At 33.7% G+C, this 26,676-nt stretch overlaps 3 protein-coding genes across 5 annotated transcripts; all 3 read right to left on the bottom strand.

Moving 5' to 3' along the window:
* Positions 1 to 1,388: 1,388 nt before the first annotated feature.
* Anxb13 (annexin B13) lies at positions 1,389 to 11,316 on the bottom strand. Of its 3 annotated transcripts, XM_013326919.1 has the most exons (9): positions 11,105 to 11,316; positions 10,499 to 10,984; positions 7,437 to 7,613; positions 5,713 to 5,917; positions 4,124 to 4,203; positions 3,653 to 3,725; positions 3,200 to 3,373; positions 2,530 to 2,711; positions 1,389 to 1,555 (listed from the first exon to the last, which is right to left on the bottom strand). In XM_013326919.1, the coding sequence occupies exons 1-9, from the start codon at positions 11,120 to 11,122 to the stop codon at positions 1,499 to 1,501; spliced, it is 1,452 nt and encodes a 483-aa protein (XP_013182373.1). In that variant the 5' UTR covers positions 11,123 to 11,316; the 3' UTR covers positions 1,389 to 1,498. The 3 variants fall into 3 exon arrangements, with proteins under 3 accessions (XP_013182373.1, XP_013182375.1, XP_013182374.1); XM_013326921.1 differs by lacking the exon at positions 10,499 to 10,984; XM_013326920.1 differs by lacking the exons at positions 10,499 to 10,984; positions 11,105 to 11,316 and adding an exon at positions 8,350 to 8,697.
* A 589-nt stretch (positions 11,317 to 11,905) lies between these two features.
* Positions 11,906 to 18,581, bottom strand: LOC106128217 (peroxisomal hydratase-dehydrogenase-epimerase-like). The gene is made up of 10 exons (XM_013326507.1): positions 18,360 to 18,581; positions 17,859 to 18,098; positions 17,500 to 17,673; positions 17,149 to 17,297; positions 16,695 to 16,846; positions 15,452 to 15,564; positions 13,153 to 13,392; positions 12,622 to 12,795; positions 12,339 to 12,493; positions 11,906 to 12,126 (listed from the first exon to the last, which is right to left on the bottom strand). The coding sequence occupies exons 1-10, from the start codon at positions 18,462 to 18,464 to the stop codon at positions 11,976 to 11,978; spliced, it is 1,653 nt and encodes a 550-aa protein (XP_013181961.1). The 5' UTR covers positions 18,465 to 18,581; the 3' UTR covers positions 11,906 to 11,975.
* A 281-nt stretch (positions 18,582 to 18,862) lies between these two features.
* Positions 18,863 to 25,378, bottom strand: LOC106128216 (uncharacterized). The gene is made up of 10 exons (XM_013326506.1): positions 25,188 to 25,378; positions 24,670 to 24,903; positions 24,072 to 24,245; positions 22,495 to 22,649; positions 22,232 to 22,370; positions 21,511 to 21,666; positions 20,742 to 20,981; positions 20,125 to 20,301; positions 19,374 to 19,522; positions 18,863 to 19,098 (listed from the first exon to the last, which is right to left on the bottom strand). The coding sequence occupies exons 1-10, from the start codon at positions 25,281 to 25,283 to the stop codon at positions 18,948 to 18,950; spliced, it is 1,671 nt and encodes a 556-aa protein (XP_013181960.1). The 5' UTR covers positions 25,284 to 25,378; the 3' UTR covers positions 18,863 to 18,947.
* Positions 25,379 to 26,676: the final 1,298 nt, after the last annotated feature.

Here is a 26,676-nt window from a genome sequence, read left to right as displayed (position 1 = left end):
TTCACATCGGATTTAAATTTTTTTAATACACTTTAAGGCAACTTCAAAACCCCCACTATAAGGCATAGTAGGAACTAGTAAAGGCATTTTAATTCAATATTTATGTAAAAGAACATGTAAATGTAGAATTTGAGATAATTTTGGCACTTTAAAATTTCGCTTTAATCGTTCAACAAAATAAAAATGGAAGATTTGTAATCCAAAAAAAAAAGTTTTAGATCAACATGGATCAATATAAAATGATTGTGACAAAAGCATAAACATCCATTTCCACTGCTGAAACATGAACAAAAACATGTTATCTATGAATTTATACACAGGACATAAAATCAGTGTAGCGCAGTTGCTATGCGCTTGACCGGACTGCGCAAAAATCTGTACCCGCAGGTTTGTGTCACCCCTTGTACAAATGTGTTCAAATTACATATGTAAATTATCCGACGTTCTTTCTTTTTATAACAGAAGGGGGCAAACGAGCAGCGGGAACACCGAGGTGTTCAACGACGCCAATGGACATCAGCAATACCAGAGGAACCGCAGATGCGTTGCCGGCCTTTGAGGTGGTGATAAGCTCGCTTCTTGAAGGACCCTAAGTCGTAGCGGTTTGGAAATACCGCCGAGGACAGACCATTCCACAACGCTGCTGTGCGAGGCAGGAAGTTTCGCGCAAACCGCACGGTTGTGGATTGTCAGCTGAGAGATGGTGTGGATGGAACCTATTCTTACAGTGAATGAAATTATTGAGGTGCACATATCGACGAAAAAAAAAACGTCAAGGGGCGATCTCAAAGGCCACCGTGGTTACCTATCCAGGCTCCGAGCCTATGTGTTTTGTAGAAATTTTTTCACAGTGGAATCTCCCAGTAACATAATAACTTCAATAGTATATAGATTATATCTTAAACATAGCATTTTTAACATTTTAAGCAGTATAATTTACTTTGAGTTACACATTTATTTATCTTAAGGCAAATCGGTAAATTTTTTAACACTGACAAAAACATAAAAGGCACTTGTATAGAAAAGTCATGCTTATTTTAATTATTTTTATATATAGTAAAGTTATATAAATCGATATAAAAATCATAATTTTATTAAAACAAAATTTTAATACTTGACATGAGATTTTAATATTTTTCGTAACTAATCAAAATCAGATCATAGGGACGGTTAATTTTAGCAAATATTATAAATATATTGACATTATTTCAATGAGCACATAACATTGTATATAACTATGCCTCTACCTTGAATATACATATGTAAAAATATTTGAAATTATTTATTTACCATATTATATATGCATAAAATATAATAATATATAAGTTACATACATTAAGATTACATATAAAAAAATAAAATAGAATAGTTGCTTACCACTAGCCAAATTACATAAAAATTAGCTTTTAAAAATAATTGGCTATGCATTAGCATAATTAAAAAAGAGAATGATAAAATTATATGCATGTGTCTTGTGGCGTGCTGGATAAAAGACCGCTTAATAAAGGCCGAGCAGACCCAATAAACATTTCTTGTAGTGACCGGAACAGTCGCCCTGTTACAAAAAAATAATAATTGTTACACACAAATCTATATATATATATATATATATAAAAGAAAGTCGTGTTACACTGTTTATAAGTCAAGAACGGCTGTACCGATTTGGTTGAAAATTGGTGAGGAGGTAGATTAGAGCCAACATTTTTTTTACATTTTTTTAACTTATTAATATTATAAATGCGAATGTTTAGATGGATGTGATGTGGATGGATGGATGGATGGGTAGGCTACACTAATTAAGTTTTTTTTATATATCCACACGGACGGAGTCGCGGGCGACAGCTAGTTAATCATAATAATTACTTTTATAGCGCACCTTAACGAGATTTATGAAGAACTAGTTTTTGCCCGCGACTTCGTTTGCGCAGAAAAAAGTGTCATCCAGACTGATGACAAGATGTTCTACATCTATGCCGAAATTCATTGAGATCCGTTGCGCCGTTCTGAACATACAAAGATCCATCCATTTTTCTAATATTATTAATGCAAATGCTTAGATGGATGGATGAATGTTTGAAGGCATCTTCGGGACGGCTTAAAAGATCTCGCTGAAGTTTGGCATAGATATAGAACTTAGTCTGGAAGAACACATCGGCTACTTATTAAGTTTTTTTAATGCTGCGCGACCGGAGTCACGGGCGACAGCTTATTCATAAATACAAACATTAGTTTATTTCCAAAATATTTTATGTCATTCTACCAACCAGTTTCGCTTAGTAAACTATCTCTTTCGTACGCGGTTATTTCTAATATTTCTATTGCATTCTTACTATAATCCAGTTCTACAATCATCTATCTCTTTCATACGTGTTAATCAATACTTATATAAAGAGAAAATATTTGATTGTTTGCATAGAATAAGCTCAGAAATTCCTAAACAGATTTAAAAAATTCCTTCATTGTTTGAAAGTACACTATCCGCAAGTGACATCGTTCACGTTTATTACCAGATTTTTTCTAGATTCTTACCTCGATCCAGCTCTGCAGTGTTTCTCCGTACTTGGAATGGAACATGTTGGAGATGTCCCCGAGGTCGACTTCGCAGCGCGTCACCATGATGCGGATGAGCTGACGGTCGTTAGTACCCAGACCCTTCATAGACTTGTGCAGACGTTCCGCGAAGAACAGCGGCTTGTTGCGGACCACTTTCACTGGAATTCACGGACAAAATTGGTTACAAATAAAACATTATTCTATTGTTATAGAAAAATAGGATTAGAACATGCATTCTGCGTAGAAACCTACTATATTACTAATATTATAAATAGGAACATTTAGATGGATAGATGTTTGTTAGAAGATATATCCAAAACAGCTAAACGAACGGATCTCGACGAAATTTTACACAGATGTGCAGCATTGTCTAGAAGAACATGTAGGCTACCAATTAAGTTTTTTTTTACATTATAGACTAGCTGTCGCCCTCGACTTTGTCCGCGCGAAATGCAAAATGACTAATTACCCCATATGTTCTTCATACTATGTTCTGCATCTATGCCAAATTTCAGGCAGATCCATTCAGTCGTTCTGGAGATACCCTGAAACAAACATCCATCCATCCATCCAGCTATCCATACAAACATTCGCATTCATAATATTAGTAATATAAGTAATAACATAACAGACATAGTATACTGACCAATAGCTCGTAGAGCCTTCTCCAGGTCTCCAGAGAATTCTGCTTTGATGGCGTCATCGATGTCATGCCCGGTGAGGAAGTGGTACTCCTGGAAGATGGCGGCCAGCTGCGGGAACGAACGCGAGCAGAGCACCGCATTGAACACCGACTCGTCTGTCCCCAGGCGCAGCTCACCTGGAAATATACATCTTGTTGGGTTTCCACTGTATAAAACTAAACAACCCTCTTACAGAAACTTTCCGTAGTGAAATTTTAAGGTTATTCAAATCAGCTGTCGAAGTGTCAATATGTTTGTGAGAGAATTTTTACAAGACAATAACTTTGAGTTTTAATACAACTTTAGTAATTACAAGCTCGACGTATTTGAATTCGTACAGTGAGAAATAATTTTATTGGATGTTTAAACATAGCTTATAATTATTATGTAGGATATCGTGTGATATATTTATGTACCTGCTTGCAGCAGGCTTCTTGCGTCTTCTCTAGCTTTTTGTTGATCTACGTGGAAATCTTCAGATCTGTTACCCTGGAATATGAAAAAAAAAAAAATTTTGAAATCGATCCATATTTTGAAGAAAATCAACAGACAAAGAGTATTTTTTTCTGCATTAACATCATTAGCCATTTTCCGTTTTCGACGCTACATTAATATTTTACAGAGGAAAGATTTGATTGTTTGTTTATCTGCATTTTTGAATATGCTCCGAAACTACTAAACCGATTTAAAAAATTCTTTCAACGTTGAGAACTTACAATATCCCCGAGGGACATAGGCTATATTTATTACTAGATTTTTTAATTCCACGCGGACGAAGTCGCGGGCAACTGCTAGTAATTAACACATATTTAAATACCAATCAATACAATGATATCATTATTAGTACGTTATATAATAACTTAGTTGTAAACAAGGAAAGTACTTACCATACAGAGTGACGTCATCAGCCGCTTGAAATTACCCGACGTGTCTCCGCGCAAATCATCCTCGAGCAAGGTCCCGTAAACTGAAATAAGTACATTGAAAATTACACACAAATACTTTGAAACAAGACTTTTTTGTGCAATCTCTACATGTAACGATTTTTTTTTTCATATGATAATAAACTCGCCAATACCATTGCCTTGAATTTATTAACTAAACAACTGAATAAATCTTACCTTGGGGTTTTGAGACCAAAATCTCCGATCAATATTGTTACCTCTATTTTTTAAATGATTAGATGTTTTACACAGACATTTTGGTCTCGGAAACCCACAGCTAGTACTTATTGATTAAGTTCACTATTGTGATAGTTATAATTTGAGTGGAGGTGGCCACATTGTATAGCGTTCCATTTTTATCAAACCGATCTAATCATAGTTGTACGATCTACAAATGTGGCTGTTCCAAATACAATAATTCATCCTAGTTAGCATTTCAAAGCGGAGTTCACTTGTATAAGACCTCTTTAGAATCTATACAATTTAACTATAAAAAGAATCTGTTAAATCATGTATGTTGAACGTTGCGCGTTCATTTCAAACCTATGCCTTACTGTGGGTTTCTGGGACCGAAATCCCCAAATAAAACATATTGTTATCTTTGTTTTGTCAAAGAAAATGAGGTTGTATATGTTTCATACAGAGATTTTCATCTCAGAATCCAACGGTTGAAGTATTTTAAGATTTCCGTTCTCTTTACCATAAGTAACCATAAACAAGTTTCTTATCTTCTGTGTGATTAAAGATAACGATCTATTGACCCAGAGGAGATACACGAGTCTGTTGCCGTATTATTTAAAGCAAGTGTACTTTAAGAAGGGAAATGATTCATTAGCTCGAGGTTGATTCGACGTAATACGTGAGTTTTTTCATACATACAGCTTACGTCATACATTACTCATACATACGTAGTTTTATACGTTTTCTTTTTGTATACATTAACGATTAGTTTCGTCATTTAATATGATTCAACGTATCTTTTAGCGTCATTGACTTATGTACCAACAGTACTCCTTTTTAAATAACAGTTGATTTTTATTGATACCAAATGATTAACTTGCATATATGTACTTAGTTTTCCTTAGGATTGCGTATACATTGCACAATAATAAACATGAGTAATGAACGGTAAAAGGAAACGGTAGATAATTGTGAATCATTGACTCTCAAATGTGAGTCTACTAATAAAACTATTACTAACAAATAATACAAATTAGGAACAGGTTTTTTTGCAACATATACCGTGTCTAGATGCTCTATAATATATTCATTGATTTATTTTAATAATGCACGCGTCATTCGAATAGGTTTGTAATTTAAAATGTGCAATGGTCCGTAACATAGTGGTTTCGTAAGCACTTTCTTTCGCCCGGTACACAAACCGACAAGACATCATCATCAGCTCACAGCTTGTTTGTTTAAAGGCATCCCAAGAATAGCTCAACGGATCACTCTGAAATTTGGCATAGATGTAGAACACACGGACGGAATCGTGGACCACAACTAGTGATTATTATAAAGTCAATACTCACTGGCGGTGTACGCTTGCTTGATGACGTGTATTTCATGGTTGGACATTGTACACATGACCTCGATGAGCACGTCCTCATCAGTGCCAATGCCAGCGGTGGCATCGTGCAGTTCCTTGGCGTAGAATTGAGGCAATGGTGTCATCAACGCCACCAACAGATCCTCAAACTTGCCGCTTGTCTCGCTCTTCAGGTCCGACACTAAATCCTATTAATAAACAAACAAGTATAATAAGACCCAAACATGTTACAAATACCCCAAGTAAGATAACCCAGAAGTAACATTCTTTTTTTTAATTTGAATTTTTCTTCAAAAAAATTCTGATTTGTGCATTCGAAACGTTCAAACCTTCAAAGTTTTATCATTGTTATTCCAAGCACGTCCCGTTGCAACCGCCACTTGACGATTATCAACGGTTTCTAAAAATAAACATAAGATACGAGCTACCAAAAATTATACATTTTTCCTGTACGTTGTATTATATTTTTACAATGCAGACGACTATAAAGACGTATTTTAAAATTTTAACTAGGTTTCTAGACTAATATTATTTTGGTCTCGTTACCATGGAAACCTATTAAAAATAGGTATTATTGCATGAAAAAAAATTACATTCACGCGAACTTACGGTACCCTGGGGAAATTTATTGAATAGCTTAATAATTTGATGTATAACAATTTATATTAATATGCGTCCCGTAATCAACACGAATAGGGAAAACTAACAAGGGCAGTCAATGATAAAGTTAGCTTGTGGAAACAGGATTCCACAATATAAGAACATAATACACATAATTGTAGCTAGCATATCTACCAGCATGCCTTTCTTACTTACTAATATTATAAATACGAATGTATGTTTGTTAGAAGGTATGTCTAGAACGACTGCGTGGATATCGCTGAAATTTGGCATAGATGTAGAACATAGTCTAGAAGACCACATAGGCTACTTACTAATTCAGTTTTTTTTATTATACGCGGACGGAGTCGCAGGCAACAGTAATACGATAAACTCTATCCGCCAGTGCATAATGGTATGAATGTTAACACGGTAAACCCATTTCTATGTTATCGCTCACATTGTTTTTTTATCATCGTACGAGTATTTTAAAAATAAACAATCGGGTATTCCCATTACTCTAAAGTTAAACATCGATTGTTCTATTGGCTCTACTCCATACGAGTGACGTAGCGAGCGTCACACAGTTCAAATATCTACATCATAGTTGCATTCATGGGAGACAAAATGAGATTCGTCATTATTTTGCTTCTTATTTAGACTTTGACATTATTTTGATTTGCTACTCATAAAGAGGAGAGCAAGGGTGATGATATAAGGCCCTAGTATCATGTAGGTGTGGCTGATAACATAATTAAGGTGGCAATGATAGTCCACTCCTCCTTACTGACGTCAAAAGGTGCTTTTACTTTTCATAAATCCATATACAATGTACATCAAGTAATGGTTGATTTCTTATATATATATAAATAATGGCCGAAATGTTTTATACATGAATTTTAATCTCAGAAACCAACGATCAAAGGTTAAACCATTTTATCAAAGTGATATACATTTTGATGTATTCAGATTTGCTTTTACGGCTCATGAATGCTAACAATACAGAAGTTTGAGGCATGGAGTAGCACGAAAAGCGTACTGTAATATGCCAAAATGCTATTGTGATATCTCTTGTTCTAAAAATCTATGTTTATCATAATAGCTCACCTTTCCATAAAGAGTCTTGAACTCGAATGCGATGCGCAGGCGCTGCTCGTTGCTGCGGCGTGTAAGCACTTGTATGATGGCCTTCTCATCAGTACCGAATCCTTTCATAGCCTTGCGGAGGACCGCCGCATCTTCGCGCGGGTCGAAAGGATTCACCGGCACCACGGTCGGTTTGGACTATCAAAATAAAAAAGGTGTTAAAGAGAAAACATAAATAAGAGCGTCGTAGACAGATTTAGATACAGATGTCGCCTGTGTGACATTTTGGAGAGAATTAATACTGACATTTAGGATATCTTGATTATAACTTTAAAAGCAGTCGTCGTACAATTATCACCACCGATTGTAAACAAAACACACGGTGTATTTTAAGAGTCCATTTTAATTATGGAAAACATAGTAACAAATTTAAAAATTTAGAAAATTTTAAATAAGTCACGTGTCAGAAAAAGGGCTTTTATTTAGACTACAGTAAATATTTCACTTTAGTTAATATTTTTGATAATCTTCAGTTACAGACGTATGATTCACCACATACGATTGTGACCATGAGAGTCTAGCCAATGGCTAAGCAATGTACAAGGTAATCTTTCTAGTTTATCTAATAAAGGATCTGAATCAACATCAGAACAAAGACCCTTAAAAAGAATTAGGTGGAAGTAATAGAAAAAAAGCATCGATGATTATCACTTTTTTTACTTCAATAACCGTGCGTTTCCACTGCCGCAACGCCAACTAAAACTTTCAATATGTTTGCAATAACAGAAAGAGAACGATAAACTTGAAATATAATTGATTGAATATTTTATTTAGGTGTGTTGACAATGGAAACTTACGATTGCTACTTTTAATCTAAAATCATCTGGAACTATATCAAAAAACCAATAACGAATCAGCAAACAAACATGTATACCGTGAAACGGAACGATTTGAACCCGCGCCGTAAACCAATCGTGGCTCTATAGGCGCTGCGCATACTAGAATTAGATGTGACAGAGGACATATTGATTGTTGAGGAAATGTTGCGTCAGGGAAATAATACATTCAACACAGAAAACACGGAACAGTCACATCACAAATCACAAGCACAAAAACATTCAAATCTATCCAAATATGAAACAATATACGATCAAACGCACAACACCCATTTTACTGAGGACCAAAGTCAAGACTGAGTCTGAGTCGTGGCTTATTGTGATAAATGTCCGCGACGAGGCGAAGTGAACATAACAATGTAATTGCTGCAAAATGTTCCTTGAATAGAGCGAGAGCATATACATATGGCTGCTTCGTAAGTCAGTATCAGAGGAATCTTCATACGATACACCTCTATGCTAGATTGTTTCCAAAGAATTATCGTAGCCATTTTCGAAAATCGAACGCCATTTTTTGGGATGAAAACCGAAAATATCGTTATAAAACTTATTAAAATAGAGGAAACATACCAGAAATTATGATTATATAGGATTTAAATATTTATCTTTGTCATAGTCAGCTCACTATATGTCCCCACTGGCTAAGAGCATACCCAAGTGAGGGGTAACTAGACCATAGTCAACCACTCTGGCCAAGTGAGGGTTGGCTGCCTCACACATATCTTTGAATTTCTTCGAAGATATGTGCAGGTTGCATCACGATTTTCCTTTACCGTAAGAGCGTCAGATAAATGTAAAAAATGAGTAAGAGCTTCTACTAATATTTCTTAGCTGTTACGGAGAAGTCATCAACCTAATCATTATTCAGTGAGCACTAGAATAACTGTCATTAAATAAGGACACTAAGGAGAATGTGCTTGCATACTTAATACATAAATTTGAAGTAGGAATAAATATATGCCCGGCCCATAATAAATAACTTCTGTCTGCTTTTTGGGCTACAGGAATTATACATTTATTTATACAGAAAACAAGGAAATTTGTTCACTCTTAAAATCAATACCAACCCAATTGGCATATTGCCAAGTCCGATTACACAATGAAATGAATACATAGAGATGTTTGAATATAACATAGGAGTATTATAAGTATTTTGTGATTTCATCAATAAGTAGGTGTCATTAATATTATTATCTTAATTTGATCGTGGTTCCGACTAATTTGAATACAGTCAGCTGTATAATAATTTTTCATATACAAACTTCACTACCTCATATACGCCTTTGAATTCAACATATTGTACGGACTTAACCATCTACATGCTTCCGATGAGTGTATGCATACATATTCTTGAAACCAAAGACCTATACAAGTTTCTAAAGTTTTTTTAATATGTAAATATTTATGCAGCTGACTGTACAAAAGTCATTCCTTTGCAACTTCAGACAAAGCACTCTGTAATCTGAAACAGTTTTTTTTTATAAATCTATTTATATAATAGTATATCCTTTATTTCTTGGATTCAATAGATAAATTCTATTTACTAAACTTATCAGGAAGTATATTTTCTTAATTCCTTAACAAGTAGAATAGTTTCAACAAAATATGTGCAGGTTTAAACACAAAGTATACTCTTTTATAATAAAAATTGATAACAATCTTGTGTGGCCACTGTTTGAACATATTTGATTGAGGATAAACCTATTCAAACTATTTCTACATTACGTAAACACCAAGGTTATGTCTATCCATTTCCTATCTAGTTCATGAATTGCGGTGTTTGCCAACTCGGTGCCAAGATAAACATTCCATGTACAGTGGCAATAATCTAATTAAGTAGAAAATTGTAAATTATGTAGAAAAAAAAATTACCGAAGACATAAAATGGAAAATTTTATATCTGTGATAAATTATAGGACATGGAATACATAAGTTGACTAGAAACTCTTAATACTTGATGTTAATTAATGGTATTTAATTAAATGTTTAATGATTGTGATTAGGTGAAAAATGGTTTTCAGAATGAATAAATTAGGCATAAAAATTGTTATATTTATGTATAAAAATTTTGTTAAGCAACAAGCACACAGATTAAGTTAAGCCAATGTCTTGTTTATCACAAATAAATATTTGCCAAATTAGCACAAGTATGTGAAATGTATGATAATAATAATAGTCACGACATACCTTCGTAGTGTTAGCCACTGGGTTTGAAGATACACTGTAAGTTTGTTGGCTTTGTGCATGAGACTCATTATGGGGTGGGTAGCCCTGATATTTATTGGTCTCTGGATAGCCTGGACTTGCCTGGGGGTACCCTGTTTGAGCTTGTGGGTATCCTTGAGCTGATTGTGGGTATCCTTGAGCTGATTGTGGGTATCCTTGAGCAGATGGTGGATATCCCTGAGCAGTTTGAGAGTATCCCTGAGAAGACTGGGTATACCCCTGTGCACTATTTGGATAGCCCTGACTTGGAGGATACCCAGTATTTTGTTGTGGGTAGGGCTGGCTAGATTGAGGGTATCCGGACGCCGCAGAGTATCCCGGCTGTGGCGGGGGATAGCCCATTGTGGGAAAACCCGCCATCGGCATAGGATTTCCAAACGACTGTGGAGCCGTGTTGCTAAATCCAATGTTATGTAGGTATGGCTGTTGCGGATACCCCGATTGGCCCTTAAAACCAAATGAAAACGACAATAATTACAAAAATTCTGAGCAATGCATTGTTTTTTGTGATAAACAAAACAAGGTTAACTATTTTATCTACGTGCACTAGTTTAGATTTTTACTCACTTGTTGATACGGATTCATTGTGTATTGATACTCTTTTAAATGAATAAACACACAAACTTGATTTCAAATATAAATCTTTTGTTTTTAAAACTTTCACTTCAGTAAAAACTAGAACGCTACTGTAGTACTGGACTAAATTAAAAGGACACCGACTCCCTAAGTACAAGAGGGCAAAGCGCCTGACTGGCAGTCCGTTCCGTTCTGACAGAAAAAGAAAACGACTCAAATGTCAATGTCAATTTGTGAATAGACCAAAGACATTTGACGAACACGTCATTGTTCTAGAGAATAGCCATCTTGCTAACTTTAACGATATTTTACTGCACAGTTTTACTAGTTATTTTGTTCAATTATTTGATTCTGATTATTGGTATATCTGTTGTAAGGGACATTTTTAATCGCACTTTTATCGATTTAATCTAATACAGTCTTAGCGCCATCTATTGGCAGAAAATGAAAACATTAACAACTACAAAAATGCTTAACTTCGTTACAGCTTTTGAAAGAACGTAAAATAAATTAGGAAAGTGGGGGGACCAAGTATGATAATGATAAAAACATTTTCTATTTTTGTTATTTTAGAAATCTTGTCACCTTAAGTATATTATCAATATAATATCAATTAAACTGGGGATGAACAACTAAATGACACCAAACTCGACAAAAAAGGTCGTTAGGCCGTCACAAAGATCGCACATACATACCCATCCACATAAATAAATAATTACATATATCCGTAAATCATTACCTTCCTCAGTGAGTTGGATAATAAGACAATGATAAAATAAAACTTAAAGACATAAAAGTTATCAAGAGTTTATTTGATCGATATTACAAAAACATCAAGTTACGTGAAAGATAAGTATAAAATTCAATTATATATTAGGTGATCAAACAATGCGATGCCTTTGTTATATAAATCAGTCACTTCAACCGCTGGTTTGTCTCCACTAATCAACCACACGCTGCCGCTTGATCCTTTCTTGTAGGTGTCGACAACTCCGCGAGCTGCAGACTCAGGGCTGAAAGCATATGACAATGTTAAAGAAATTCGCAACTACAGCCAGGGTTAATAACAAGCGCCGAATAGATCAAGAGAGATAACGGGGAACTCATATAAGCCTCAAAAGGTGATTTTTATTTGAACCGCATAGATAGTTTTCAAGGTAATATAGATTGAATACTGAAATTGCTTTTTCTATAAATTCTTACAAAGTTGTACATTTTTTGTTACCTTTGCCATTTCAATTTTTTTAATGTTGCCACAATACCAGCTTCAACTTTGGGATCAAAACTTCCCATTTTTTCTGCGGAGAGTAGAGGCGTGTTGGTCGCTCCGAAGCAAACCGTCAAGAATCGAACTCCAGTTCTTGTATAATACAAGTCACTCTAAAAATCACAACAGTAATTAGTTTAAAAATGACTTTAGTGACTATTGTATATATCCTATTAGATTATTTTGTGTATGGTCAGTTATATTTACAAAATAACATGTTTCCAATAAAGTTAATACTTACACCCATTGCCGTAGTAAACTTCAGTACGGCAGCTTTTGTTGCGCTGTAAATTGGTGTATCTGGTACGCCACAAATAGCTGCTACCGATGACACATTGATCACAACACCACCTTTACCCCTTTCGTCTTTGCGCATCAGTTCTAATGCTTTTAAAGAGCTAGTAACCAACGCTGTCTGGAATGATACAAAAAATCAAGGATTAATATGGTTTGATGAAGTTTAGATATGGATGCAGTTGTTTTTAACACGTTCTATGCCAATACGATTTCACATTAAAGAGAGATCGCATGAAGTATATCGAATATCGGTTTTAACAAATAAATGTTACTAATATTATAAATTCGATTATTTGGATGAATGGATGTTTGTTTGAAGGTTTCTCGAGAATGGTTGTATCGCTGAAATTTGGCATAGATGTAGAACACAGTCTTGAAAAACATAGGCTACCAGTTAAGTATTTTTTAATACCGCGCAGACGGAGTAGTGGGCGACCGCTAGTGAAATGTAATTTAATTACCAAAAGTTACTTACCACATTGATGTCTATTTGTTTAACGTAAACCTGTAAATTGTCGTTGAGAATGCCAGCATTGTTAATCACGACATCAATGTAGCCGAATTCATCTTTGACTTTGGCAAACGCTGCATTTAATTCTTCAGCGTTTGATACGTCGCCTTTAATGAATTGAACTTTATTGTTCCCGTATTCAGAGTTTAGTTCATTTTGGAATGCGATACCTGCTTCCACTGCTATGTCTAAGATAGCAACATGCTGTAATACACATGAAATTAATTATTGTGTCAATGGAAAATTAAAAATAAAAAGAATAATAAAACTACCAATTATTATTATCGATGAATTAAACTCAGGTTTTATCCATTTTAGATCTTCTCTATCTAACAATGAGCTCAGGAATGTTTACTTATTATTGTGTGTATTGTTATTTCATAATTTCAAGTGTCGACTGTATATGTATATATAGATTAATTTTGTCTTAGTAGATTCATGTTTGGAATCTATTTTTTGAGCTATGGGCACTGGAAGTATATTAGTAGACTATAATGGTGTACTTTACTTAACCTCACTGTAATGTTTGAGCGTTATTACGCAAATATTATTTCCAGTTGTGTTTACTGGCAAGACAGTAAATTATTAATATACATTTATTAATTTTGAAAAAACGTAATTGGAAATAGCACAAGTTTATCAGAGGGCCTAAGGCGTATATTCGTGAGAACGTTTCCGTAATGTAATCGGCAAAGTTTATATAAAAAATTGTGCTGTACCCCTAGGGCTTAAGTGTAACGTAGGGCCTAAGTCAAACATTTCACCAACAAATCTCATACTCATTTTGACACAACTGACTTAAAAGAGAAGCGGGCTATCAATTATTCGTTTTTTAAAGTATGTTATCACATATTAATATCGATGGCGTTACAAAGGCGCGTGTCGCAAACATTCGTACTAAGCCTTCTGGGCCGGAAACAGAGATACTGCTATCGTAGTTATCTATAATTTAATATCTATCGGAAAAAACATGTAAAATTTTATAAGTAGGAATTGATATAAAAAACGTAAGAAGACTGCAAAAGTGCTAAAAGTAGAAAATGGTCTTGTGACGCCTTCATTAACAAGGGGGCGCTGGGGATCTATTTGACTTATGCCGGCCAGGTCAGACAACTTCGACAGTCTATAATCACCACAGCACTTACCGGTGGTTTCTGAGACCAAAATCTTTGTTTAAAACATAATGTAGTCTTCGCTGTCATTATTTTTGACAAAATATTAATAACTATAATATATGTTTTAAACAGGGATTTTCTCAGAATCCCATGGTTAGCGTGTCATTTAGAATAAGTAAAAAAATATAATCCAATTTTAATCTATTGTTCGTCATCAAATCATCGCGTGTTATGGTTATATTTATCAATAATGATAAAATGTTCATGAAAACAATTCAAAGTATAATATGCACTTTGTTAATACTCGTAATATTTTTAACGTCATGTATGCTTTGCCGATAATGCAATTACAAATAGCATGCCAGCTTACATAAGAACTAAAAAAGTAAAGTTTTGAAAAAATGCAATAATGATGTGCGTGCAAAACAATATCATAGGGTTGTTCAGTGCAAAAATAACATTCTGCCAAAGACGTGACATACTGGCCACTAAGCGCCTTTTGCTTTTTAATTATGTAAAAAAGTTAAGTGAAAAAAAGAGAGGAGAATAGCGCGGGAAGTTAAGAACGACATGTAGTCGGAATTATATTATATTGTAAATAATCTATATAGTTTAGTATATGCATGTTAACAACATAATAAACGCATTTTGACTGCCTTGCTGCTGTTTTCAATTTATACAAAAGTTAGTTACAAGGAAGAGGCAATTTTTCTCTAAGTGGACTAGCACTAGAGGCTACTCTATATAAGTACACAAAAATTTGGTCATGACGATAAATAAATGAAAATGTATGCCATTAGATTAGATTCTTTAAGAGTCCTTGTCTAATCGTAGTTTTTTCTTTAATAAAGCTGGTTGGTTGGCTGACTGGTTACGTAATGGCTAGAAGGTCGAACAAGAGAGATTGAAAAATCAGTCAGTGCAACAGATGAGATTTGCCGGGATCGCTCGAAATTGAAATACGTTATCCCTAATTTACTGGTGTAAAACATCGTGGTGCAACCTGCACATATCTGCGATGAGAAGACAATCATCCCTCACTGGGCCAGGCCGGTTAACGATGGTCTAGTCATCCCTAACTTAGGGTAAGCTGATGATGACCGGTGTATTTGTTAATATGCATTAGTATCTATAATTGATAGATTTACCTTTGCCTCCTCTGCAACAGCTATCCGAACCACCCTGGAACCAATACCAGTGGCAGCTCCGGTGATCAAAATAACTTTATCCTTTAAGTCGTAAGTCATTCTTGCTAATGATACTTAACGTACAATGTCAAATTTTATAAACAGTAGTTTTATCTTTACATATCTATAGATCAGCGAAGTTATCTAACCCGGTGCGCATCAGTCAAACTAAATTATGATAACTCACTAACGTCCTTTTGTCAATTGAAAATACGTGTCACTAACTCCTTTTCTACTTATTGTATTGAACAAATGATAATGACAATTCAAAGGCGCTGGTCGCCAATATTTGCTGCTAAGCCCACATCAATCGTAGAGTTCCCTCAAAATTAAAATTTTTTTTCGTTTGATTGAAAGCCGTGTGGACCCTAGGTGGTTATGATGGAATGGACAGTATGACATACCTGTACCAAGATTATAATGTTTATTCAAAAAATTTGAACTACCAAAATATTCCTTCGAACTTCTGCATACTGATTTGGCTGCCGATTCTTGGTAAAGTAAGGTGAATAAATTGGAAAAAAGGTTTAACGCTATTTGCTTTTCTCTGGAAATAAAAAATATTAAAAGACAATATTTTTTTTTTGTAAAAACAAACGTTTATTATTTTCTTGTTATAACCACCAGTGTGTTTCCACTTTTTTCCTTGAATTGTTCCTTGATTTATTTACACTCACATATAAATGCTTTAGTTAACATGGCAATCTTGAAACGATTTCTCGTGCGTTGCTTTTGTAAATTTTATATCACTTGTATTTATAAACTTCAATTACCTAAGTATAATGGCTGATGTTATTGATGAAATAGCATTTTTATCAGGCGGCGTTCATGGTATTGTAGCTATGGTTGTTAAAAATTAACAGTGGCAGACCCCAGCAACAACATCTGTTTTAGGAATAGGTTGGCTCTAGTCAAAATTGGTTAAGTGGAAGCAATTCTGCGTTTCGTCGGATTAGTGTGCGTACCGGAGGCCTAATTTTAGTTCTCTTTCCGTCCGTTCTTTATGAGAAAGTAGGTTATACATCTTAATAGATTTTAGATTTAAATTTCGTCAATGATTCCCCTAACAGCAATAGATCTCATAGAAATCGGAAAAGGGTTACATAAATAAAGGCTGAATATACAATAATATTATAATTAAAAAAAATTATATATTAAAATCTTTTGTATTTAAAAAATAACAAGAAAAATTAAAAATAACATTACGATCCGCCGACGTCATTACAGCGATTTTGGAGTCCCTCCCTGACACTTACGGTAATGTCTACAGGAGGCTTATTACTAGCTATTATCCACGTTGAGCCATTTTCTGCTTTCTTTATTACATCAATTATACCTTTTACAGCTGACTCAACTCTGGAAATAATGCAAAGGAACAACTTTTAAATTGCAACACAACTTTTACACTTTACGTATTATCCAAAATGTTAATTGATCATGACTTTCCACCCTTTTTACCCATATTAAATGTTAGATATCTAGGCAAAGCATGAAGAATAAAGCGTAGAAACTAATGAGTCATGGCCACCTCTTTTGATGATGCGTATTTTCGCCGGAGCTTTGGGTACAGGATTTACCTAGAAAGGGTATTCTAAAACCACGATACATAATATTCCGTTTGTGCAATAACTATTTTTAAACTTTACGTGTAAACTTACCTCTGTCTTTCTGGAACACGCGAAGTAAAACATTGCGTACAGCCTTTGTCAAAAAGTTCCGAGTTATGTTTGTGAAGGATCGCAGTGTCGGTTGGTCCAAGACAAACTGACAATACACGAACTTCCGATTTGGAGTATGATTTATTGATCTGAAAATTAGAGCAGAACTAATTTAATCAAGAGACAAGGTTGAGTTTTGTAATACATTAAAAAGTTTCGTAGTTATCACTTTAATTCGACTAACTGCAATAAAATAGTTGATAACGTGACGATTCATAAACATCAACAAAGTCAAAAAGGTAAAAGGTGAATAAAATATCATATTTAAAAAAAATATTAAGTCGCACTTACAGCAATACTATTTGTAAACTGTAGAACAGCTGCCTTTGTCGCAGAATACACTGCTAGACTGTTACTGGGTGTAAGAGCCATCATAGATGATACGTTCAGGATGACACCGCCTGATCCTCCTTTATCCACTGCCATAGTAGCTAACGCTCTTAGTGTACTGGAAATAACAGCGGACTGAAAATTACAAGCGATTGATTAGTTAAATAATATCTTATTAATTATTTTGTCACAGCCCCTTACAGTTTAGCTTTAGCTACTAAGTTACTTCTAATAATCTTATATTTCGGTGCTAAGAATTCTCATTATATGCTTTGTCTTCTGGTAATTTTTCAACCGAGAAAAGTAGATTTTATACTTACAAAATTAACGTCAACCATTCTCTTGTACAAATTCTCCTCCTCGCTAAGGATTGCTGCATTGTTAATGACTATATCAAGCCTGTGAAACTTATTTATAACTTTATTGTAAGCTTCGTTCAATTGTTTTTCATCGGATACATCACATTTAATGAACATCACTCGCAGTGTACCGAATTTATTCTTAAGCTCCCTCTCCAAGACTTCGCTCTTATGTTCCGCCAAATCAAGAAATGTGACATGCTGTAAATATTTAAGAAAAAATAACTTTTATTTTTACGTTTATACAAATGTATTTTATGTGAGACGGGACTAGATAATTATTTTGCAAACAATACGAGTATTGTTGAAGCTCATATGTGAGAACTCTCAAAAGACAAAGATGCAATCCTGCCGATGTAATAGAAGATTGGGTTCGTCCGGATTAGACATTATTGATATCTCGGGATATATCGCCTTGATTAAGACCTATTTAATACTCTTAAGTAACGGATTGAAACTTACCCTAGCATTTTGTGATAGTATACTTCGGACCAATCCTGCACCAATGCCTGTTGCACCCCCGGTCACTAGGATCACTTTACCTTCAAAAGTAAAGTTATCTTCCATGTTTATTTTAACAGCAGTACTTCAATAAGCTATACATATCTTTTTGCATTTATTTTACGTATTGAAAAACATAATACGTACAAAACACGATGATAGCAATGTTAAACTAAATGCGAATACCACTTTCAGATTCAATAACCGATTGCATAAGCAATTGACTTCGTGCCTTATCTCTTGGATAAGATAAAATTCGTAAACAATTCATATAATTTCGTTAATTTAAGTGATAACTGTTATTAAAGAAACATATTTCAATCAAGGGATTTTTTTTAAATCATATTTCGGTCTTTTAGGGAGCTTAATTTATTTACTACATAAAAATATATTAGTGTGATATCCATTTTACGGGGTTTTAGCTTATCGTATGGCGTCGGGTCGCAAAAAAAACAAATCGACAAAGTAATTTTAATTCATGTTGCTAGATTTTTTTTTCAGAATTTATTGAAGTTGGATCATCATATAAACAATAAAAAATCATAGAGTTCAAGGAAAAATATCTTCAGATAAAATATGGTAGGCTTTTTTAACTTTTTCAGTTATGTTTATAGCGGGTTTATTGCCGTTAACCAGCCAGGTATCTCCGCTGGTACCATTCTGATAAACATGTACCACGCCCTCAGCTGCTGACCAAATCCTAAAGAAAAAAACAATAAACTACTTTTATGGCCGAACACAATTTAACCGAAATCCATATTCGAACGTTGAATTCAAAAATTATTTTAAATAACCATTTTGTGCAAAAAGTTTCGTATGACATCTCAACAATAGAGTTTTCCCGTCAAATTTAAAGAAAATGGAATGAAAAATGTTTATTAAAATACCGTGGAAAAAAAAGTTCGAGATCGAATATTGATTTCATTTTGGTATTCTATTGGTTTGAATAAAATTATATTAAATAACATAACATACGTTTGAGTGGGATAACTTTTACTGACAGACTCCATATTCTCATCGATTATAGGATCGAAACTTTTCATGTTTGGCATCATGTTTGAATCGGTGGCGCCAAAGCATATCGTTAACACTCTTACTCCAGTTATTGAATAATATTCTTGTTTCTGTAAAATTATTTAATTTATTACGTTACAATTATCTTGCTTATATTATAAATGCGAATGTTTAGATGGATGGATGAATATTTGTATGAAGATAACTCCAGAATGACTGAACGGATTTCGATGAAAATTGGCGTACATATAGAACATAGTCTGAAAGAACACACAGGCTACTAATGATGACTTTTGATGACCGCTAGTGCTTTACAAAAGCTGACGAAAATTTAACAATAATTTATGAAAAATGCTTTTTAAATTGGAGACAATGATTTTAAATGGGGAGAAAAACTTCCTTTTTCTCAATAGATTGGGAACATGATCAAGTGTGACAATAGTACTAAATATATCACAGATTAACAAGAAAAAAAAGCCGACTTCATAAAAAAAGCATTTACAAAAAAAACATTTAAAAAAAAGAATAGAAATCTATACATAATTTTTTGACATCAGAAAAACAGAAACATAGAGACAATTTTCTTGCATAGAGACGTTTTTGCAGCATCGTTATAACAGACGTGACCATCTTAACAAAGATGTCGCAATTGGTTTTATAGCTACGTAGTTTATGAGTTAGAAAATGCTGTAAATAATTTTATAATACTTACACCAATACAATTACTGAATTGAAGCACCGCACTTTTACTGCCGCAATAAATAAAATAACTTGGAGACGGTTGAGATAAAGCCCCGACAGAGGAAATATTTACTATTGTCCCTCCCCTGCCGCCGGTATCCTTTCTCATAACTTTTAAAGCTTTTAATGTACTTGTAACAAGTGCTGTCTGGAAATATCAGAACAAAACATTGAATACAATAATGGAATTGTATAAAATCACTGAGCTCTATAAAGGGATAGGAAATTGCGCAGAAAGACAAGTTTTGCTTCGTTCCGACTTAAAAGCGCCTGTTGTAGTTCAAGATGGGTAATTTTATCTCATTATTAGCTCGGACTCTACACCGTTACCAACCGCAACCGTTAGCGCCAACGGCGAAACTCTTATTATATGCTGTCCATGTATAGGATTCAGTGTTAAAATACATTAAAATAAGCAATCATTCATTTAAGAAACCAATCATTACTATTATTATAAAAACGCCTGTCAATTTAAATCGGCTAAAGGTTAAATATTATTTTTTGCTATGTTACAAACATCATTTTTCAAACTTAAAATACAAAGTATAATATAATACATAATGTACAATAAATTAGGGATTTACTTACGTAGTTAACTTCAATGAGTTTTTTATAAGTGTCCATCGTTTCTTGACCTATAGCAGCATTGTTTATAACAATATCTATTTGACCGTTTTCTTTTTGAACGGAATTAAATGCCTCATAGAGTTCATTTTCTTTAGTTATGTCACATTTTATATATTTGACACTGGCTTTAACAAATTTATTGCTTAGTTTTTCTTCCAGCTTGAATAGGGAGTTGGCATCGATGTCCAGTACAGTTACCTGCTAGTAAAGTTATATTATCTACTCTGTGGTTAAATAAAACAATTGTTTAGATACATTGTTTGACCACGAACTTTATGGAATTTATACAATCTTACTAATATTATAAATGCGAATGTTTGAGTGGATGGATGTTGCATCTCACTGAAAATTGGAATAGATGTACAACATAGTCTGAAAGAACACATAGGCTACTGATTTAGTTTTTTTTTTCGCGACGGAGTTGCGGGTGCCATCAGGAAAAGATAAACACAACACTAATAGGTATTTGTTTTACTTATCCCAAGGATTGCTTATTGATTAACTTGTTGTTAAAACCGTAAGGTTCTCTATAGAAACACTCGCATAAAATCGATCATTGTATCGTCATCGTATCGTGCTCCTTTAAAATCTAAGATAACTATAAGTTTTTGTATGTCTGAATACAGTGGAAAAGGACATTATATTGAGCAAGACAATACTGAAATAAACTTCTACTATTTATTTTAGGCGAGGCTTCCACCAAACAATACAAAATCAACTATGATCTTACCTTTGCTTCCTTTTCTAACAAAATTTCAACAGTAGCTGCCCCTATCCCGTTTGCCCCCCCAGTTATTATCACCACTTTATTTTTAATATCAAACATTTTCATTAAACGACGTCTGAACAATATTAAATATAGTAGTAGACAATTGTTATTGTGTTTTTATAATAAAACTTAGTGACCGACAAAGACGGATAACAAACGAGATAAGTATTTATATATAATAGTTACAAATGATAACACAGGTTACGCATTTATTTATATCTTTAGTTGAAAAAAGTATTAAATGCGACCTCTCTAAAAGAAAAAAAATCTTAAAAGTCTATATAACATTAAAGCAAATTGATTTTTTTTTTATTAAAAACAAATAAACTTTTGTTTCACTGTATTTATGGACTATTTCTTAATCAAATTATTGTTAGTAGCTAGACATTATTGTAATCTGATTCACGTAAGTTATACATTTATTTTATTCGTATAATAAATTAACAATTAATTGCTTATTCAATAATAAAATTAGCAAATACAAAAAATATGTGGTGTAAATAAACTTTATTTATATAACATACCTTACTGATTTAATAAAATTGGCGCAACGATAAATAATTAACGTAGCTCTTAAAACTAAAAAAAACTTCCTTATTTTAACTATTATTTTTTAGGAATAAATTTTGTATGAATAACGTAACATCCTGTATACAATTTAACGGCCTTTTGTTCAGAGTACGCCCTGACTTAACGTTTTGTATGCGTTTTTAACATTTTCCGTTATTTCTTCAGCCGGCCTGTTTGAGGTCACGAGCCAAGTGCTTCCGCTGTTTCCATTAATGTACGCGGTTAGAAGACCTTCAATCGCAGACTGCACACTGCAATGTATAACATTGTACATTAAACAAGTATAAATACTAACATTTATATGATAATAAATCATAAGTGGACATTAATAGAGTAGAAAATACAACAAACCAATTAATTAATTAGAAATTGTACCTTTGAAGTGGCAGTTTCTTAATACCGATCATTATATTTTCATCAATATCTTTTATAAAACCACCAACTTTTTGTGGATCCAAAAGAGATGTGTCAGTACTACCAAAGCATACAGTTACGACACGGACTCCGAATGATTTGAAATGTGGCTCCATCTGGAAAAAAACTACGGTAGTTAAATAGTTTGTATACATCGATGATCACTTATCATTTAATAAATGTCTTATGCTGTATTGCAACAACTCTAACTACAATATTGCATTACAAATTAAGAAATATTTAACAAACGTTCAACATTTCAAAATATTTGATTGCATATTACGCCAATATGGCAAATATAAATGATGTATTTTATTTCATTGGTAAACTATAACCTCAAATATTGACTGCCAGATATAGAAATCGATTCCACACCTCACTACATCAACCGTCAAGTTAAAGAAAACGTAATTTCCTAAATTAAATAAAGAATAGATGGAATACCGGAAAGATTTATTGCGTAAGCATTGCTGAATTGTTATTTGAAAAATTAACTTCGATTAGTGAAATTTTTTCAAGGCGATATTATTACAAGTCATATTTCAGTGCAAAAATATTACATAATACTGTTTGATAAATGTCAAAGTAACTTGGAAAGCTTTTTGAAACAAAACAATCAAACTAAAAGTCTGTGCTTGAATCAGTTTGGAGTATTAATTTTTATCTAGAGGTTATCGCAAACTAAACGGAACTGTGTTTACTGATAATGGCATTTGTTTTAGGAATTATTGCAGTTACAAGAATTTACGCCGGACTATGTTTAGCAGCGGAGTTATTAAAGCTTAAAACAGAACGATATATTGCTAATTTCACGAATAACTAAGGTACATACAAGTAAGGTCTTTACACAAGGCGACGTAAATCTTCGAAACTAATACTGCATCCTTGCGTCGCGAGTATCGCGTTGCACGCGCTTCGTGCACATAACGTTGAATTGACTATGCGGTTAGTACACGACTACAAGGCAACAGTACCCACCAACGTTGACTCGTCGATGGTAGTTTATGCAGTCAGTACAGTCATATCGACTATAAGTCAACTGTACACATTTGCTCCGCCATCTTTAACACGGCTAATTTTTCACAACGATCTTGACAAAAATGTTGCGAACTGGTAACGGCTTTGGCGACAAAAAAACAAAATGTCAGCGACGCGCCGCGTATCAGTTTAAGTCTTATTTCATCGTGCATTAGTGCTTAGTACCTAAATTTACTGAATTTCTCTGGTTTCTTTGAAATAGAGATATCAATGCTGATATTACTTTAGGCTTAGAAAACTTCAATCGAAAGACAATGTCTCTGTTTTTACAAGGAATATTTGACAATAAGTGTCAATACCGCTGTAGTTGAAACCTAAAGATATACCGTCACAATGAACCACTGCCATCGTGCTGTCTCTCGCAACCTTGATCAGTACGTCGGCCCAACAGTAGTTGAAAGACTAGTTCTTCTAGTCCTATGTCTACTAGTTCTTTAAGAATCATTAAAACACAATCATCTTTGTCATAAAAATGTTAATGTAAAAAAAAATTGTCTTACCCCAAAGCAGTTGCTGAATTGTAATACTGCACTCTTCGTTGCGCTGTATATTGGTAGTAACGGTGTTTGCATCAATCCAACTATAGAAGATATGTTCATAATCGTGCCCCCCTTTCCTCCCCGATCTTTGCGCATCCATTCAAAAGCTTTTAAGGTGCTCGTTATCAATGCGGTCTGTAAATATGACAATGAACGAGGTTAACAGTGCATCAAGACTATTAACATTAGAATAGAGATGTTTAATTTTAAAAATAACATACAATTTTTATTCTGTTTTTTAAAGCTAAGTGTTCATAGGTCGGTATCGGAAGCATCGCACGTTTCGAATCAACGGGATTTTAATCGTACCTAATTTTTTTAGATATCTCTAGAACGGCTGCATGGGTTACGATGAAATTTGAAAAAATGTAGAATACAGTTTGAAAGAACACATAGGCTACTGATTAACTTTTTTTTAAATGCGTCCAATGATAATCATTGTAATTGCGCTTTGGCAATTCCGAATCCGATGCTCTGATGGGCAACTTTTGCGATGCGTGCGGATGACGTCATTCGGTATGCTGAACTGTGCTTGCGTTATTGCTGCTTGCGTACTTACCACATTAACAGCTATTTCCTTTTCATATACACTTGGACTGTCGTTCATAATCCCTGCATTATTAATAACAACATCAATGTATCCATATTCTTTAGTCGCAATGTCGAAAGCATTTTGTAATTGTGTTGTTATGTCACATTCAACGAATTTCGCCCTATTCTTTCCAAGTTTATCGTTTAGTTCCTTTTCCAGTGACTTTCCTTGAATGACATCAATATCTAAGGCGACGACATGCTGCAAAATATTGCGAATTTATTCAAGTGTTGTAATAATGTGTAAAATAATGAATGTACAAACTGTATAAACTTCAACATAACATCAACGTATATTATAAATACGAATAAGCATAAGTTTTTAGTTAAGCCGAGTTGACGAACCAATTAGCATGTTTCGGGCGCACGTTATTATTAGTACAATAATATCCGTCTATTTTTATTGCGACAAAAAATGAAACGGATTTAACCTCCAACAGAGTTAGAAAAAAACAAGTATGTTTATATTATTATAATAAATATTACCTTTGCACCGCGATCCAAAACTGTTCTGACAATTCCTGCACCAATTCCACTAGCGCCCCCAGTAACCAAGAATACCTTATCTTTTATTTCGTACATTGCGTGTAATTTGAAATAACAATGCACGTTGTTATCCGTTCGAACGTCTGATTAGTTCAACTGGTGGGGGCAGAATGAAGCGATGCGAGCGTCCGAACTAAAGTGCAACTGTATGTTGAGACGAGTAAAAAACATGTTAAATTTATTTTAAGTGTCTGTTCCCACTTAGGTGCTGTGTGGTTGAGATGTCTCGATAAGAACTTGAGATACAAATTATCACATGAAGCAAACTCTTCTTAGTGTGGTAGGTGGTATAATCCTCCTCCCCTTCCCACTTTTTTCTGATACGGTGAGAATTGAAAGGAGAGATAGTCGTCGGGGGAGAGGATGAATATGTAAATAAGAAGCGATTACACTAATAAAAAATTCTAATGGTATCTATGTGAAGATTTCCCTAGGCCAATTACTGTTAAAATTCAATCGTGATCTATACATTAAATATAAATGAGATAATATGTAAATAATGCAATAAAAATTTAACATTGTCAAGGTTACACCTAATTTTGAATTACGCAAATTACGTAATAAAATGTAAAAGGTAAATATTTTTTTTTCTAACCTAATCACCTAAGCAAATTTCTTAAAACATATTGAACAAAAATGTAAAACTTTATGGGGTAACAAGCTGTCACCCGCGACTCTTCCTAGTAATCTGTGTTCTTCTAGATTATATGTTATATATCTATCCCAAATTTACTTATTATACTTTATAATATTAGTAAGATAGAAAACATGGTATCACTTAGTTCTTTTGCATTTGATGTTTTATTAAATAACGTATCATAAAAATAAACATTACATAATTATTTAAGTATTTTAAACATGATGCAAATAAATAAAATGAATTGCAAACTACATAGCCGGTGTTATTTGTTAATGACTTTAAAACAACAAAGTAGAGTCGGTACTCTGTTTGTGTAACATGTTAGCAATCGTGCATTGTGTTGACACAACCTAAAAGTAAAATTACACATTGGAGAGACTTTGTTTGGGATAAGGATCAGTGCTATCTTAAGCCAAACTGTAACTTTATATTATTATGTATATACATATTGTATGTACTATATATACGGGCTATGTATACTTTGTAGAGTTATAAAAATAAGTATTACTTTTAACCTGAAGGTTGTATTAGAGTTGTTTTAAAATGATACAAAAAGTAGTTTTCATTGAAATTTCCTGTTATATACTAGTTTGTGCAACATAGTTCTATATTAGATTCTTTTAAACTTTTGAGCACATAATTTGTGTTATGTATTTTATAAGTACCCAAAATTCACTAAAATTGAAATAATTTAACTCTACTACAGATTTTGCAACGACAAACAGGCACTATTATTATTTGTACTCATTATAAAAGTAAAATTAAAAAAAAAAATGGTAAGAGTTATCG

This window comes from Papilio xuthus, unplaced genomic scaffold (genome assembly GCF_000836235.2).
Source record: "Papilio xuthus unplaced genomic scaffold, Pxut_1.1 DF828780.1, whole genome shotgun sequence".
Classification (NCBI taxonomy): Eukaryota; Metazoa; Arthropoda; class Insecta; order Lepidoptera; family Papilionidae; genus Papilio; species Papilio xuthus.
The sequence above is the reverse complement of the archived record's forward strand: the minus strand, read 5'-3'. Positions and strand labels throughout refer to the sequence as shown.